Genomic DNA, 15,440 nt, shown 5'->3' with positions numbered 1-15,440 from the left:
CGTCCCCCGGTCCCTATTGGGCGCAAGCCTCGCACATCTCCGCGGCGAACCAATCAGCGAGTGACTTCCGGCGGCGGGGGCGGGCCGGAAAAGTAGGCGGGGCCGTGCGGCTGCGGCGGAGCGGCGCGTCCGGCCCGGCCCGGCGGGGCCCAGCGCGGAGCGGCGGCGGCGGCGGAGCCCCGAGGCGGCCCCGGGCGCGGGCGGGCGGCGCGGCCGCTGCGGGTAATGGTGCCCGGCACGGGGCCTGCGCGGATCCGCGCGTGGGGAGGAGGCTGCGGGGCCTCCCGGGGGAACAGCCGCGCTGCGGGGAAGGGCCGCGGCAGTGGGGCCTGGGGTGTGCCGGGCCGGGCGCTGCGCGTTTAACCCGCACGGGCCCGCAGAACAGACCCGGGCAAGGAACGCACCGAGTTCTGGTCTCGGTACCCGGGCCGAACCCGCCCGGTGCTCTGATCCCGGCTGGCTGTGCTCCTCACCCAGCGGCTCCGGGTGCAGTGACAGCGGTGACACCGAGCGGGTCCCGGAGAGCGGATCCGTGTGCGCCGCGCACCCCGCTGGGGAGGCAGCAGCCCTCGGCAAGGACACCAAGCCAAAACTTGACACCCCCCGCCCCGAAAAAATAGGCCTAGCAAAAATCCTGTGTTCAGCTGCTCTCAGAATCCCGAGGGGTTCTGCTGCGGTCGGACTGCAACGCCTGGTTTGATGGGGGAATTTTGGTTTGGCCTTTCAGAAGCCAAAGCAACAAGTTTGTGTTGGGCTGGGACTTGTTTTCTGCTCGATTTCAGGAAATGGTTGCTTCGGAAACTCATGTCTAAAGCAACAAAAAGAATGAAGAAGGTTACACTAATGCTGGATAAAGAGTGTTTATCTTTGTATCAGTCTAAAAAAATTTTTTTTTTTTCTTAGAACATTGTAATCTCTTCGGGTAGCAATGGCTTAAGAAAAAAAAAGACAATGTTGAAGACAGAATTCTCTATTCCTTTAGTTACAGGGTGGGCAAAAACCTTTATGGACAGCAGAAACTGTATTCAACCTTTTTTTTTTTTTTTTTTTGAATGTTGCAACAGCAAACTGGTAACAAAAGAAAACAAGTACAGAGAAGTAGTGGATACTTAGAAGAAATATTGTTGCCTTTGGGGATTTTTTTGTTTGGTTTTTTGGGGTTTTTTTAAGGAAATATGTAGTTAATGTGATGACCACTAATTTTGCTCAGAAAACCCCAAATCTGAACAGAGCTATTACTTGACTTCAACTTTACTTTAAAAAGGAGTTAAATTACCTTTAATTGAGATTTGTAGTAGCTGCTCCATACCTCAGAAACAAAAGGACACAGGTCCTGGTTGATTTCAGAGCACTTAACTGGGTTATTGCCTGTTTTGGTGACATGGTCTAGTTTAGAGCGATGTTAAACCTCTTTGAAAACAGAGTTTCTAATTTTGCATGGCAATATATGCAATTCTATGTTCCCATTAGGCTGTTCCAGCAGCAATTGCAGTGACAAAATTATTTGCTCTAAGCTCCAAGTTCAGGTTCAATCTAATAGCTGTGGTTTAAAAACCAGGGCTGTTTCCAAACAAGTGCTGGCAAAGCTTAGGTTTGGTTTGGGTTTTTTTTTTTTTTTTTGCTGGAGGTTACTGGCTTTTATAAGTGACCAGTAATGGTTTTCTTGCTTGCTATGGACAAAATACACAGAAAAATACTGACTCAACATAATTAAGAAATACATTGAAAATCCTAAGAAGAAAGTACCCTTTGTCGTAAAGCATGAAGGATAAAAAAGTTTCTTCTAGAAAAGCAAAAAGTGTTTCTGTTAGACATTAAGTGATGAACAGATTGAGTTTTGAGGGTTCTGTTGAGAAACTAAAAAGTGTTTTACTCTGACCCACAAGGACCTTCATTCTCCCAATTTCTTTGGACTTCCAAATGAGGAGTCTTTCCCTAAGAGCGTCCCAAGGATGTTTTATGTGTAATCGATGCTATTTAGGTGTCAGCAGGCTGGATAGTGAATGTAACACTTGTTTGGTTTCCCAGCTTTGCCCGGGTGGAGGCAGCCATGGAGCGCTTCGGGGTGAAGTCGGCGCCGTCGCGGAACCGCTCCAAGACCGCCCTGTACGTGACCCCCCAGGACCGCGTGACGGAGTTCGGCAGCGAGCTGCACGAGGACGGGGGGAAGCTCTTCTGCACCTCCTGCAACGTGGTGCTGAACCACGTCCGCAAGTCCGCCATCAACGACCACCTCAAGTCCAAAACGCACACCAAGAGGAAGGCGGAGTTCGAGGAGCAGAACGTCAGGAAGAAGCAAAGGACTCTGACTGCCTCCCTGCAGTGCAACAGCACTGCCCAGACAGAGAAAAGCAGTGTGATCCAGGACTTTGTGAAAATGTGCCTGGAAGCCAATATCCCCCTGGAGAAGGCTGACCACCCCTCCGTGCGGGCCTTCCTGTCCCGCTACGTTAAGAACGGCAGCTCCATACCCAAGTCGGAGCAGCTAAGGAAAGCCTACCTGCCTGATGGCTATGACAATGAGAACCAGCTCATCAACACTGAAGACCGTTGAGAAGAGAACTGTTTTCATCCTTGTTGTGAAGTTTTACATATTGATGGTGTGGTTTATTTTTATATTCATGCATATATACAGTGTTACATATTGATTTTACAAGCTATTTTGTATTCTTGTAGAAATGACAATCTACTCCTGAACTTAGCGGTGTGCCACAGATTGTTGCTAACCCTGCTGTGGACTTGAGAGCTACATTGATGTGGAGCTCGTGAGGAATGTAGGGAGCATCCCTGGCATACACCTGATCTCTGTTCAGTCCAGCTGTAAGTGAGGCTGAGAAGAAGGCACTTCAGTGGAGGACAGCACTTCAGAGTGCATCTAAGAAGATGATTTGCGAGGGATTGCTGCTCGTGGCAGTGGATTTCTTTGTCCAGTATCCTGTCCCTGAGTGACCAAGAAGAGGTGCTGCACTTTGGAAATGCAAGAAGCTCTAGGATGGTTGGTTAAAATATCACTGCTCTGTTGGGGAAGGACTATTGCAACTTTCTATTCAAGCTTGGTTTACGTTTTGAAACAGGAAACATTTTTCTTCTAGAACTCTCTTATGCTGTTTGGTGCAACTGTGGATGTATTCATTATCCAGCTTAACCAGCCAGTCTGTTGTACTGACCTCTGAACTCCACTATTCTCATAAGGCTGGGAGTTCTGCAGGTTTGCCATGTCTCCTTTTCTAAAATCACTTTGTCTTGGTTTCACATGCCCTCTTCCATTTCAGTGCCAATATTTGAAAGCTGAGTAGACAAACCAGTAACTGAGTGTGGTTTGCAGTGCAGCTGCTGTCAAGTGAAACTTATGCTGGACCAGTTCTTAGCAGAGAAGATTAATGCCTTTTTCCTGCTAGCAGGACTAAGCTAAATCCAAATTGGGGATAGCTGAGGCACTAGATCGAGGAGTTGGGAGGAGTTGTTTTCCCATTGAGTACAGGAGAAGAGGCTTCTCCATCTTTCCCTGAAGGTCCTTTACATCTCTGGCCTTGTCATCAGCCTTTCAGTCAAGGGAGGTGAAGTGATTAAAATAGTTTTTAAAGCAGTTAGTGCAAAGGCTCTTCAGTACTTGTAAACACAAGTAGGAAGGCACATACACTTGGAACTTACACTGGAATTACAGACCTGGGCTGTATTTCTTACTCTGTGCCATGGCCACATCTATTGGACTGGCAAAAAGCAAAATGGGCAATTGAAGAATTTCAATAATGTTACTCTCTCCAAAGTCTACTAAACTGCTACTAAGCTATTCCAAATGATGATGCCAAATAGTTCACCTGACACGAGTGTTCTATAAAGGTTTTGAATGAAATGAGGGAGTACTGTGCAAAGTGCTGGAATACAACTGACACTGACCTCTGCCTGCTCTAGATCTCCTGGAGATCTCTGGGTCCAGAGAGGTGCCAAGCACCTCCTGGAAGCACAGGAATCCTCCCTCTCCATGGGTACAATGTCATGAGGATGCTTTAACTCCTGAGGGTGGAGCCAGTTGTCCAGTTTCCTTTCCCCAGCAGTTTCATAGCAGTTTATTTACAGCAATACCAAGAAATTCCTGAAAAGAGACAAAGTGACCAGATTATTTTGGGGTTGGAGCTATTTTCCCAGCTCTATCTAGGGCAGTCTCCTTTGCTGGGCTCAGAGAGACTTACATACTTAGTAACAACTATTTTTTTGTGCAATTACTCTGCAGAAATGCACTTGTGTTCCATGCTACGAAACCTGCTGGAATAAATGGACAAAGCTAAAAAGCAGAAGGTTTCTTGCCCATGTGCATCAGTCCAGAGATGCTCAGCCCACTGCTGGTCTAGGACTTCAGATAGAAAAAACAGCAACTTTTTAATCTAATCCTAGAGATCAAGATATGCCTTCCTAAATATCATTTTTTTTATTGCACAAGCTTGGGTTTAACTCAAAATCCTTAACTGCCTTGGGCTAGAACTGTTAAATAAATTTTCTGAAGCCAAGAAAGGTAAACTGCCAATAGCCTTTTCTGTCCTGACAAGAACTGAAAGTATTTTCTCACAGCTGCTGTTTCCTTACAGTGAAACAACATCCTGGCTTTAATTTTTAATATTTTTTGAAACCTCAGCAATGCTATCTTAGAATTGAAGCAAATAGAGAATGATGGGATATTGAGAAAACAAAAGCAGCTAGAGAAATGGGATGGTCAAAAGGCAGGAATTTGGGCTAGTTCACTCAGTTTTTGCTAATATGGGATTTTCCAGGCTGCACCCCATAACAATTTTATATAGGATTAGATGCTGTATGCTCTTCCCTTGACTGACAGACTGACAGACATTTTGAAATGCTTCATGGGAACATTAAATATGCTTCTGCATAACTGGAAAAAAAAATCAAGTTGGTTTCAAAGTTACAGTTTTATATTAAATAATTGGCAAATGTAATGAACTCAATTTGCAGGACACTGCAGTCTTGGTAACAGGATCTTTTCATTTAAAAATAATGCCACAATACTTTTCAAGTTTTTTGAAAATCAAGACATTGATCCATTGCAACAAACATTAATAATGGAGTAAAGCTATGAAAAATAAAGCACTTCCAGGTAATCTAGAAAGAATGAGCAAGTTTAGAATAATGAACATAACCCAAATCATCACACTTTTAGAGAAAATATGAGTAGGTGGTTGCATTGTGTCATGAAACAGAGTCCTGCAAACACTCAAATTCAGAACATAATTTTGCCAGTATGGTTGCAGTTGGATAAAGCAAAACTTTCAGGGAAGATTTACAGCAGAAATTTTCTCATCTATTTAAACCTAAAGAATAACTAAATCCTAATTTTGAGGCTGTGATGGAGTTGTTTGAACAGTCACCATGGGGTTTAATTTCTTGTGCAAGAATGTATTTCCTGTAAAGAAGAAAACTCTCAGAAGTAAAGGGAGGATGGCAACAATGTCAGCTTTTCACTTTAAGTACAAATGCAGAGACAAGCTCTACAGGATACTTTCTGCTAGGTGGTTTTAGGAAAATACTTGAACTTTAATTTTAAAAAATTAAAAGAAGAAATATTTTCTTTTCTGACCAATACTTAAACTGATTTAGCAAAATTAGCTAAAATTGCTACCAAATGTTTTTCTTGAAACAACACTTACAAAGGTAAAATACAAACAGGAGCACTGTCTGTTCTGTGACTCCTTATGTGAAAACACCATGGTAGTTTCAGCTTGCATGTTCTTAAAAAAACATGAGTAAGCTTCAAAATTTTTAATTATTTTTAAGCTTGTAATTTGGCAAGTCCCAAGGGAAGGTGAAGCATTCAGCATAATGAAAGGGAAATCTTTTTCAACAGAGAGAGAAACTTGTTCTGCACAGTATGGGATATTCTCATGATAGAAAAGCTGGTTTTAGCCACAGCCCCTTTTAGCAATTCTGTTGAACTGAAAAGTGAGATGCTCCCTGTTAGGTTTTGCAGCATAATGAGCTCCTTTTCAGGAAAAGGGAAAAAAAAAGCTGGAAGTTTGGCAAGGATAATCTCTATTTATATTTACATATAAAGAGAGGCAAGGCTTACTGTTGTTGCATTCACATTGTACTCACTGCTACTTACTCTGTGTAATTTGAGTGCTTGTTGTCTTTGTACAATTTTAAAGTCGTGTCTAACTTTCAAAATATTTTTATTTTAACAAAGCTTCTCACTGTAATAGTGCTGTTAGAGTTTAGTCTCCTGGTCTAATGAAGATGCTTTATTTTTGTTTTGGTGGTAGGAATGTTTTGTTCATGGTGAGTGGCCACAGAAATGGTTTTATTTAAAATAAAAAAAAAAGTCATGAACTTATGATTAGATACTAGAGTGAGGCTGAAAATACCTGGGTCCTGCAGTGCCACAAGACTTCCTGTAGGAACAGTAAGACCAGAGTAAGTGATTTAAGTTTTTATATTAAAACAATACTGAAGAGAAATACTTTACATTGTAAAGTTTTCACTTGGTAATGAAAAAACAGTCTCTTTAAAAAAAGAAAAATAAAGGTATTCCTTTTTTTATAGAATTTATGCATGATCTCTTATTTTACCAATCAAGTGGATTAAGAACATGTGGTAGTTCACAGTGTGATGTAATATAAAACAGAAGAAATGGATGGGGACAGGAAAAATTGAGAAGCTGTAGCTTAAGGTAATATCAGATATTGAAGCAACTGATTGATTTATCTGTGCAAGGACACTGAAGTCTGTTTCAGGACTGATTACACAAAACCTCTGCCTCCTGTCAATTCCTGACTTTCTTCATGGTGACAGAAATTCCCTAATGATGCCTTCTACTCCATGTGAATACCAAGTGGAATGATTGTTGTGCATTTTGACACTGCAGTAAACCATTTGTAGGTGCAGGATCCTGCAGCTATCCAAGGCCTCAGATCTTTTCAGGAAGGGCTTCTGCAATGTGGAAAAATCCAAAAAGGTCAGTTTGATCCCTCTCCCTTGGGAACTTCATAAAAATTGAACAAATAACATCAACCCATCAAAAATTATCATCAAGTGTGGGTTTGATTGTTTACACATTTCTTCTGAATTCTTGGCCTGTCTTGACATCTCAGGCTGGATCAATGATAAATTCAGGCAACCTCTTGACTGATGAATTTATGAACCATTATTTTCTCATTTTCAGTCATATGCAGGTCAGAGCACATTAGATCAAGTGCTTTATGTTGTGAAATGGAAAAACAGAACAGAAATAAACATGCCCTTTGTAAAATTTCCTTGTGTGGACAGTTCGTGTATGAAACAGCACAAGCACACTTACAAAACCAATGTATCAGTCAAGATTTGTGTGGAAGCTGATGCAGATCCTATTTAAAGTTTAGTAATTAGGCCATGCTAAACTCTGATGGTGCCATTTTACCTTTTTAACTGAATCAAGGCAGTTCAATCCATATCCGTAACAAGTACACACAGCTGTCAGGTCCCAGTGATATTGATAACTAGGTTTGACATTTGTTATTTGCATAGGCTGGAGGAGAGACAATCTGTGGCAATTCTGCTTTCTTTTCTTCTCATCCCACCACCTTTTTTCCAAGGGGTTTGGAATTTGTAGTTTGTGTGCATCTCCAAACGCACATCTCAGGTAGAAGCAGAAAGTACAGGATGAGAGTTGGAATACAGACAGCCACTGCAGCTCAACCGAAGATATTGTTCAGTAGTTCTGTTCAGAGCTGGAAGAAAAGTATTTAGGGACTTTAGAGGTTCTTAGGAGGGGTATGTGTATTGGTTTGCCTCAAGTGGTTTTTTTAATCTGTCCTCCAGTGTACAAAATCGCTCAAATTCAGCATTGGATTTCACTGCAGTAATTGACACCTTCTCACCTTAATTCTTCTATAATTAGTTTTAAATTGCTTCCTCCCTTCCCTTATTTCTGAAGCCTGTCATTACCTCAAGACAAATCCAACAGCTGCAATACCCATGGTTGCACTTAGAGAAGTGTTTTACAGACAATAATCTCTGAGGGGAGCTTTAACCAGCTCTGGACTGAATGAACTGAGCCCCCTTGTGAGAGCACCCAAGCTCAGCCTGCAATTCAGAACCTGGCTCAAGATGTGTGCTTTGGTTTAACAAGGCTCAGCTCACCTCTTGAAACTGAAATTGCGGAAGGGAAAGTGGGGAGATGCAAAGAATCTCGTGAAGAACTTGCATCAAGATGAAGGAGCTGCTCCCTCCTTTAACAGGGAATTGCAGGAGTAAAGCTGCAGGGCCGACTTGGCTGGTGCAGCAGCAAATCCTGAGCTCTGTGATCATCACGGACAGGCAAGGAGCTGATGGGACACTGGAACATTGCTGTACCTTTAAGGCATTAAAACCTCCTTCATGCACTGTTAAAAGGTAATTTTCAGCAGACTTCCTGGAGCCCACTCTCAGAACGCTGTGTCTCACTCTGTGGTTTCCTGCAAACAGGAAAAGTGTAGCCCTGAAATAGAACAGTGGTCTTGTCAGAAGAACAACTGAGGTGGGACAGAAGGAACATTGCACAGGTTATGGTTGGGTTTTTCTTTTCACTTTCATTCAGTAAAGTAGCAACAGTCAGACTGAGCAGTAGCAACAGAGGGGAGTGAATCAGGTAAATAAAGTTTCTATTTATAGCAATCCTCAGGCCTGAATTTCAGTGTTTAAATTGATTTAGTTCTTTGCATTCAATTGCACTGAATGAAGGTTTTTAAATACCTGATTAGGATTCAGCAAAGAAGTCACTGAGTTATGCCATCTCCCTTTCCTAATTATACAGTTTAGGATTAGGACTCTCATTCCTTACTTTGACAAATACTTATATTATATTTATTTGGCATTTACTACCCCTTGAAACATGCTTTTAAAGCAAAACTAGACTCTTGCAGTGTCTCAAATCCATGGACTGATTAAAAAAAATAAAATTTAAAACCAAAAAATCTAAATTACTATTTGGATAGCAAAAAGATCTCATTTGTGTCTTAGTGATATCATAAAAATAGAATGGCTCAAGATGGTAATTAAGTCTCAACAAGAGAAAAACTTCCCTAAAAAAACAATTTTTCTCTTGGAGCTGGCTGTGGATGCAGCCACCAGGTGTCTTCAGTGCACAAAAATGCAATTTGTGGTAGGAGTGGTTTGGCTCAAGTGGAGCCCTGCTGTGTGTGCAGTTACACTCAAGGAGTTTTCTTCCATAAATATTTTCCATTTAGGCTGCATTGGAATTTTTGTCAGGCTTTTTCAATTCCTCACAAACATCAGCAGGATTCTCCTGATCATTGCACACTCCATCCAAGCACAAAATTTTTGACAGAAAAACGAAATCCAAACATAACATTTCAGAGAGTTGTTCCATTATTTTCTCAAAAATATTACTCTGGGGAAAAGAATCCAGGTAATTTAGGCTTTGGTAAGCATTTCCATCGTAAGCAGAGGTGACAATTGCTATATAAAACTTCCTGTTTGCCTTCAATTTGGGTTTAACCTGGTGAAGAAACTTTGCTTGGGCAGAAGTTTTTGGGAAGGTTCAGCTAAGTGCTTCACTGTCTTAAAAGTATTTAGGGGGAAAAATATCTTAAAGACATGCTGAGAAAGGAACACACAAAATCCAAATTACTTGTCCTTATGAAGATGCTGAGAACAATCAGCTGAAACAATCACCCCTTACAGTGCAGATTGTTGTGTGAATAGTGAATTTTTTCAACTTAACTGATTGATGCTGAATTAGTCATGCAGAAGCACTGACAAAGTTTAAAATCCTGATTTGCATCCCTCCTCTCTGCTATCTTGCTTCTTGTAAAATCAAAACATCACTTGCAGGAGCATCTCTCAAAAAAAACCAAAAAAAACCCTGCATCTTTGTTCATTGCTCTGTGAGGGGAGCCAGGAGCCAGAGAAGGGGAGATGTTTTTTAAACCCTCAGGATCACCTTCTCTTTCCAATGATCAGACAATAAAGGTTTCTCCAGTCATGTTGATAAAAAGGACATTCCTGTACATTCTTGGGTAATGCTGGCTCAGAGCAATTACCAAGTTTACAATAAGATATGGCTTCCTAATTAAATCTGTCTGTAGCTATTAAACATCACAGGTGGAGAACAGAAACCAAAGCAGTGCTCAGTGCACCCTGGAGATAATGGATCTTATTTTATTACTATAGCAGAGCCTCCTAATTTAATTGAAGAGGATGGTAATGATAATAACTGAGAAGTACTCAGTAATTGGCTAGATAACTTCAGCACCTGAGGACACTTTTGAACCATGGCCAAAGATTTTGGTAGTATTCAACCCTGAGCTTGAAATCTGAAAATCCTACAAGCTCTAGGTCCAGTCTGCAGTCAAATTATCTCAAATTTCACAGTATACCTGCAATTATTTAGCTCAACCACACCTAATTATCATCCCACTTTCAACTTTGAATGCCACAGTTTTTGACAATGAGGCTCTGCTAACTTGGGCTGATACGAGGACTGGACTGTGCCCAGCACCCTCCTGTGATAAAGCACTGCTAAAATGACACAAACTACTACAAATATCAAAATAATGTTTATAGAACCACTACACAAACAAAAGTCTTGCAAGTCAGTCTCTACAGAACCATGATGGAATTTTTTTTTTTTAAATGGGCTTCTATCCCTTCTAAACTTGTTTGGAGGTTTTTTTGGTCAACAGTAAGCTGGGAGTTGAAGCCAACTTATTTAAGCTCTGTATGTTGCAAAGCTATTCACAGACAAAACAATGAGAGCCCCAGAAAACTCTCCAGTGTACACCAGAAACACTACATTAGTGTTTCTCTAAAATGGGGGGAAAAAGGGAAAAGGACTAAAATTCCATTTCTATTTGCAAAATCGCACTCCTCAGAAAAATCCCAATGGCAATATAAATACACACAATTACTAAAATTTTTCCATCATTCCTTGAGAAGCCTTCTCTGAAGCTCAGGGAAGATGTTCAACAAGTTGCAGAACTGTTGTGCTCATTACAAGGGATTGAAGAATTGGAGAATCCTCCTTGTCTGCTGCTGGAACATCTTCATATGATGGAAGAGATGAGAAGTTCAGTACCCCGAGTAGCACAGCAGCAAAATATTTGACAGGTATGTGAGAACAAGTGAAACAACTCTGCCTTCACATTTTGCATTGTATAAAGTGCCACTGTATTTCCACCTGTGCACAGATCCAAACTTCCTCCAAATGCTTTTGTGGTGAGCTCTGAGCATCTGTGTATTTTAACCAGGCTCTTCCTTCTTCTCTGAAGGTCAAAGGGATGTGGGAGACTCTGGTCCTTAATCATGGCCAAAGTGATCCATGCTGAGAACGCTGATCCTGGGAGAGGAAAGAACTTTTTAAGCCAACAGAAGGGTATCTTAATAGTGCTGCTTGTAAACTTGCAGTTTGTTGTGAATGCTGATGCTGAGAAATGACCCTGGTTCTGACCAATGACTACTGAAGACTACAAATTAAAAGTAATACATGTGCATGGCTTGTAGAAGTGAGACTTCAGTGCGTGGCACTGGTTATGTCAGAGGATATGAGATCATTATGAACCCATTGACATTTTGTTCCCTAGTTCAGTTGTTGGGTTAATTTCTCTCTTGATGTTTTGCTTGTATGAGTAAGTTCCTGCCATTAACAGAGGGCAGACTGCATTCACCTCAGTGTTTTCCAACTGAGAACTCTGTGTTCAATTTTCTTCATGCCTAGTACCTGGCAGGTGAAGAGAAGTTATCAAGACTTCCTAAATCTGAGGATTGTCAGCATCTCTTGTCCTGCTTGCCTGGAAAGTACTTGTGTGCCTTTCAAGCCACTTTTCTTCATTGTTTCCAGAATTTCATCTGTAATGGAAAGTGCAGTGTTTACAAATGAGTTGAAATTGGTTCTAGAAGATAGTTCTAAGGCATCTGTCAAACTGTAAAGCAAGGTTTATAAACTCTGTCCTCCAGCTCTTTCAGACAGGAATTTTTATGCAAATCAATCTTCCACTAAGCACAAATAAAGGTCACCATTTACAAACAGAAGTTCAGTATTTTGCTAGAATTCTTTATGAAGCTAAACTGCAGCAGAAAGTGAAATCTCTGGCATCTTCTCACAAAAGCTGCCTAACAAATCAGGTGCAGAATAATCTTGACATTACATGATAATTTGTGGCCATTACGCATTAGACCAGAAGGAACAAGTCCAAATCTTTTCTCTACACTTGTAAAATGAAAGAGATCACATTTCCCACTATGCCTTTTAGGTTAACCCCACCATTCTCTTCCCTAAGAAAGAACTGCACAATTAATTCAGACTTCGTTAATCTACCTTTCAGACTTGGGACTGAACTCCTGCAGAGCTGCTGGGGTCCCACACACTTTCACTTTCCAAACTAGCTTGGGGACTTCTTAGTTTTGATAAATTTGCTTGCTTTTTTGGTCCAGCTGTAATCAACATTTGGATTTATACCATGTTAAATCTGATTTGGCACATTTGAATGTCCAAGGACTGTGACCACCTGGATTATTTTCTTTAATTGTGACCAAGTAGAATAATCCTCCTGGAGAAAGCAGGTCTGGTACTAATGGGAACACTCTATCCATTACTTCTCTGCCCTGTTTGCCCCCAGCCCAGGATGCCTCTATTCCACGGCTTTTCACCTAGGAAGAAGGAAAGCAAAGATTATCATAATACAGAATGACAGAATTGTCACAGCAACAGACAGTAGCAACACTATTTTTTCAACATTTTCCTACCTCCTCTGAAGGTGTTACCACATATGGTGGGTTAAACAGCAGTAGATCAACCTTCCCATTCAGTCTTGGGGATAATCCTTTGACCTGTAGGTGAAGTTGATCATTGTGTGGAGTTTCTTTTGGGGAACATGAAGAATGCAAATGTTTTGTAAAAATACAGTTACACAGTGCAGTTGTTCAGCCATTTAAAATCCCATTTATTGTGGCTTAGCTACATCATCTTTTATAAACATATAAAAGTGCTAAAGAGATGAGAAAAATTAGCTTTTCTCCACATCAAATTTTATAAGACACTAAAAGTAACAGACACAAGTTCTAATTAAATCAGAAAAGGTTGAAAACCAAGAACTGCATAACTTTAGACAAAGGGCTATGATAATGTCAGGCCAGTATAGAATTCCTTGTCAAGCACTTTCCAAACTATATCTACAGATTTTTTTTTTTTTAATTAATACAATTAATTTTCAAAGCTTAGTTTTGAATTTTAGAGCTTGAGTAGTTGGCTGGGGGTTTTTTGGCAGGGGGTGATATCCAGAGGTCCCTTCCAACCCTAACTAATGTGTGACTCCATAATCTCCAGTAAGTATTAAAATATTACACAAACCATGAAGGAGATACTATTGAAACTTCTCTCTTACCAAGTCAGTAATGACAGGCTGCAGGTGAACATTGTTAAGCAGAGCTGTCTCCTGGGTACAGTAAGCTGCCATAGGGTTGATATCTGTGCATCTAAAAGGGAAATATTACAAAGTGTAAGTTATAGGCTACTGCACCTGGAAGTTGAACTCAATGAACCACAAGCTAGTTTACAGAATCACAGAATGTTCTGACTTAAAAGGGATTCACAAGAATTAAACACAGCAAACACAAGTGCAGGCTTAGCAATTTGTCTGAGAAATGGGAAAATGGATTTCCAGTCACACCACTACTCATTTGTTACAGAACCTGAAGTAAATAATTCAGACTGCACCATAAGCTCAGAAATGCTCAACAGGCCCTCTTTGCTCTATGCATATCTACAGAACTGAGAAAATAATAGTTTTTAAAATGTGAAAATGAGAAATATGTATGAGACAGCTAAGCATCCCAGGCTAAGCATCCTTTATTATTGCATGCAATAGTTCAGGTGCTGTTATACTTACATGTACAGTGCACTGGGTCCGAGGATGGAAGAAGCCACAAATGTTGAAACCACACCAGATCCAGATCCTATTTCAAGGCAGATCTCAACTCTAAAGCGAGAATACTCTGGATGACTTTGGTTTGTAACAGACACAGAAACTGGTCAACACAGCGTTATAGAACATGCTGTCCTCCCAAACACACTGAGGTACAGAGTCCCAGAATATCCTGAGAGGGATGGGACTCACAAGAACCGTGCAGTCCAACCTGCACAGACACCACAATAATCCCACCCTGTGCATCCTGGAAGCGTTGTCCAAAGACTTTCTGAGCTCTGTCAGCCTGGTGGTGCGCCCATTCCCTGGGGAGCCTTTTCCAGTGCCCCACCAGCCTCTGGGAGAAGAAGCTTTCCCTGATACCCACCCAGCCCTTCCCCACGCAGCTTCAGGCCCTTCCCTCAGGATAGAGAGCAGGATCAGCGCTGGCCCCTCCGCTGTCTCTCAGAGAAAGCTGCAGATTGTGATGGGGTTCCCTCTCCTCCAGGCTGAAGAAGCCAAGCGCCCTCAGCCCCTCCGGCTTCCCCTGCAGGCCCTTCCCCATCCCCTGCAGGCCCTTCCCCACCCTGCAGCCCCTCCGGGCGCTCTCCTATGGCTCCACCACCAGCCATCCCCTCAGCGCGGCCCTGCCGTACCCGGCCTCCCGCAGCCTGCCCGCGTCCCGCTCCAGCGCATCGAGCAGCAGGAAGGTGTCCTCGGCCGGCTCGTACACGTCCCGGAATGGCCCCCGCGGGCCCAGGTGCCCGTAGAGCGGGGTGGGCAGCGCCATCCCGGCCCGCCCGGCCGCATCCGGGGGAAGGGGAGGGACCGGGGCAGGAACGGGGCGGGACGGAGCCGCTGCCATCGGCCCCGCTCCCCTCAGCATCGCTCCGTGGCGCTCGGGTGTGCTCGCCGCGATCGCCTGGATCCATTAAACACTTAATGTTTAAGAGCATTAAACACCCCGAGTGTTTATTGTGAACCTCTTCGGGCGGGAGGCAGCGCGCTCTGCTCCCGGTGCCGCTTCACAAGTCGCGTTTGCACCACGAGAGCGACCACAGGGAGTCAGCACGAACCCGAAGGAAGGAGGTGCTGATGACGTTTCTGAAACGCACGGGGAAAACCCTTATGTTGATATCCAAAAAAGCTCTATTTTCTGTTAATTACCAAGCATCTGAACTTCAGAGTCACAGAAACACAGATCGGTTTGGGTTGGAAGGGACCGTAAAGCTCATCCCATTCCATGCCTGCCATGGGCAGGGACACTTTCCTCTGTCCCAGCTGCTCCAAGCCCTGTCCAACCTTGAACACTTCCAGGGGTCCAGAGACAGCCACAGCTGCTCTGGGAACTCTGTGCCAGGGCCTCCCCACCCTCACTCAGTAAAATAGTTTCTTCCTAATATTCACTCCAAACCTACCTCTCTATCCATTTGAAGGCATTCCTTACTGTTCTGTCACTCCAGCCCCTTGTAAATAGTCTCTCTCCATCTTCCTTGCAGGCTCATTTCAGGTACTGAAAGGCTGCGAATAGATCATCCTGAAGTCTTTTCTTTTCCAGGC

General features: G+C 42.7%; 2 protein-coding genes across 3 annotated transcripts; one reads left to right on the top strand and one right to left on the bottom strand.

The window, feature by feature from the left end:
* The first annotated feature begins 190 nt into the window (after positions 1 to 190).
* On the top strand, positions 191 to 6,548 carry CGGBP1 (CGG triplet repeat binding protein 1). Its single transcript, XM_033052154.1, has 2 exons — positions 191 to 222; positions 2,029 to 6,548. Exon 2 carries the CDS (start codon positions 2,051 to 2,053, stop codon positions 2,552 to 2,554), a length of 504 nt encoding a protein of 167 aa, XP_032908045.1. The 5' UTR covers positions 191 to 222; positions 2,029 to 2,050; the 3' UTR covers positions 2,555 to 6,548.
* A 3,968-nt stretch (positions 6,549 to 10,516) lies between these two features.
* Positions 10,517 to 14,702, bottom strand: N6AMT1 (N-6 adenine-specific DNA methyltransferase 1). 2 transcript variants are annotated; one of them, XM_033052152.2, is made up of 7 exons: positions 14,537 to 14,688; positions 13,866 to 13,955; positions 13,362 to 13,452; positions 12,724 to 12,807; positions 12,486 to 12,627; positions 11,699 to 11,826; positions 10,517 to 11,317 (listed from the first exon to the last, which is right to left on the bottom strand). In XM_033052152.2, exons 1-6 carry the CDS (start codon positions 14,668 to 14,670, stop codon positions 11,720 to 11,722), a joined length of 648 nt encoding a protein of 215 aa, XP_032908043.1. In that variant the 5' UTR covers positions 14,671 to 14,688; the 3' UTR covers positions 10,517 to 11,317; positions 11,699 to 11,719. The 2 variants fall into 2 exon arrangements, with proteins under 2 accessions (XP_032908043.1, XP_032908044.1); XM_033052153.2 differs by having other exon boundaries at positions 10,517 to 11,826; positions 14,537 to 14,702.
* Between the last annotated feature and the right edge of the window lie 738 nt (positions 14,703 to 15,440).

This window comes from Catharus ustulatus, chromosome 2 (assembly GCF_009819885.2).
Source record: "Catharus ustulatus isolate bCatUst1 chromosome 2, bCatUst1.pri.v2, whole genome shotgun sequence".
NCBI classification, from domain to species: Eukaryota; Metazoa; Chordata; class Aves; order Passeriformes; family Turdidae; genus Catharus; species Catharus ustulatus.
The sequence above is the reverse complement of the archived record's forward strand: the minus strand, read 5'-3'. Positions and strand labels throughout refer to the sequence as shown.

Coding starts and splice junctions, on each gene's coding strand:
- CGGBP1 (XM_033052154.1), top strand. CDS start 2,051: ATGGAGCGCTTCGGGGTGAAGTCGGCGCCGTCGCGGAACCGCTCCAAG.
- N6AMT1 (XM_033052153.2), bottom strand. CDS start 14,670: ATGGCGCTGCCCACCCCGCTCTACGGGCACCTGGGCCCGCGGGGGCCA. Junction 13,956..14,536: donor GGCAGGCTGCGGGAGGCCGG/GTACGGCAGGGC, acceptor TTCTCGCTTTAG/AGTTGAGATCTGCCTTGAAA. Junction 12,808..13,361: donor AGCCTGTCATTACTGACTTG/GTAAGAGAGAAG, acceptor CTTCACCTACAG/GTCAAAGGATTATCCCCAAG.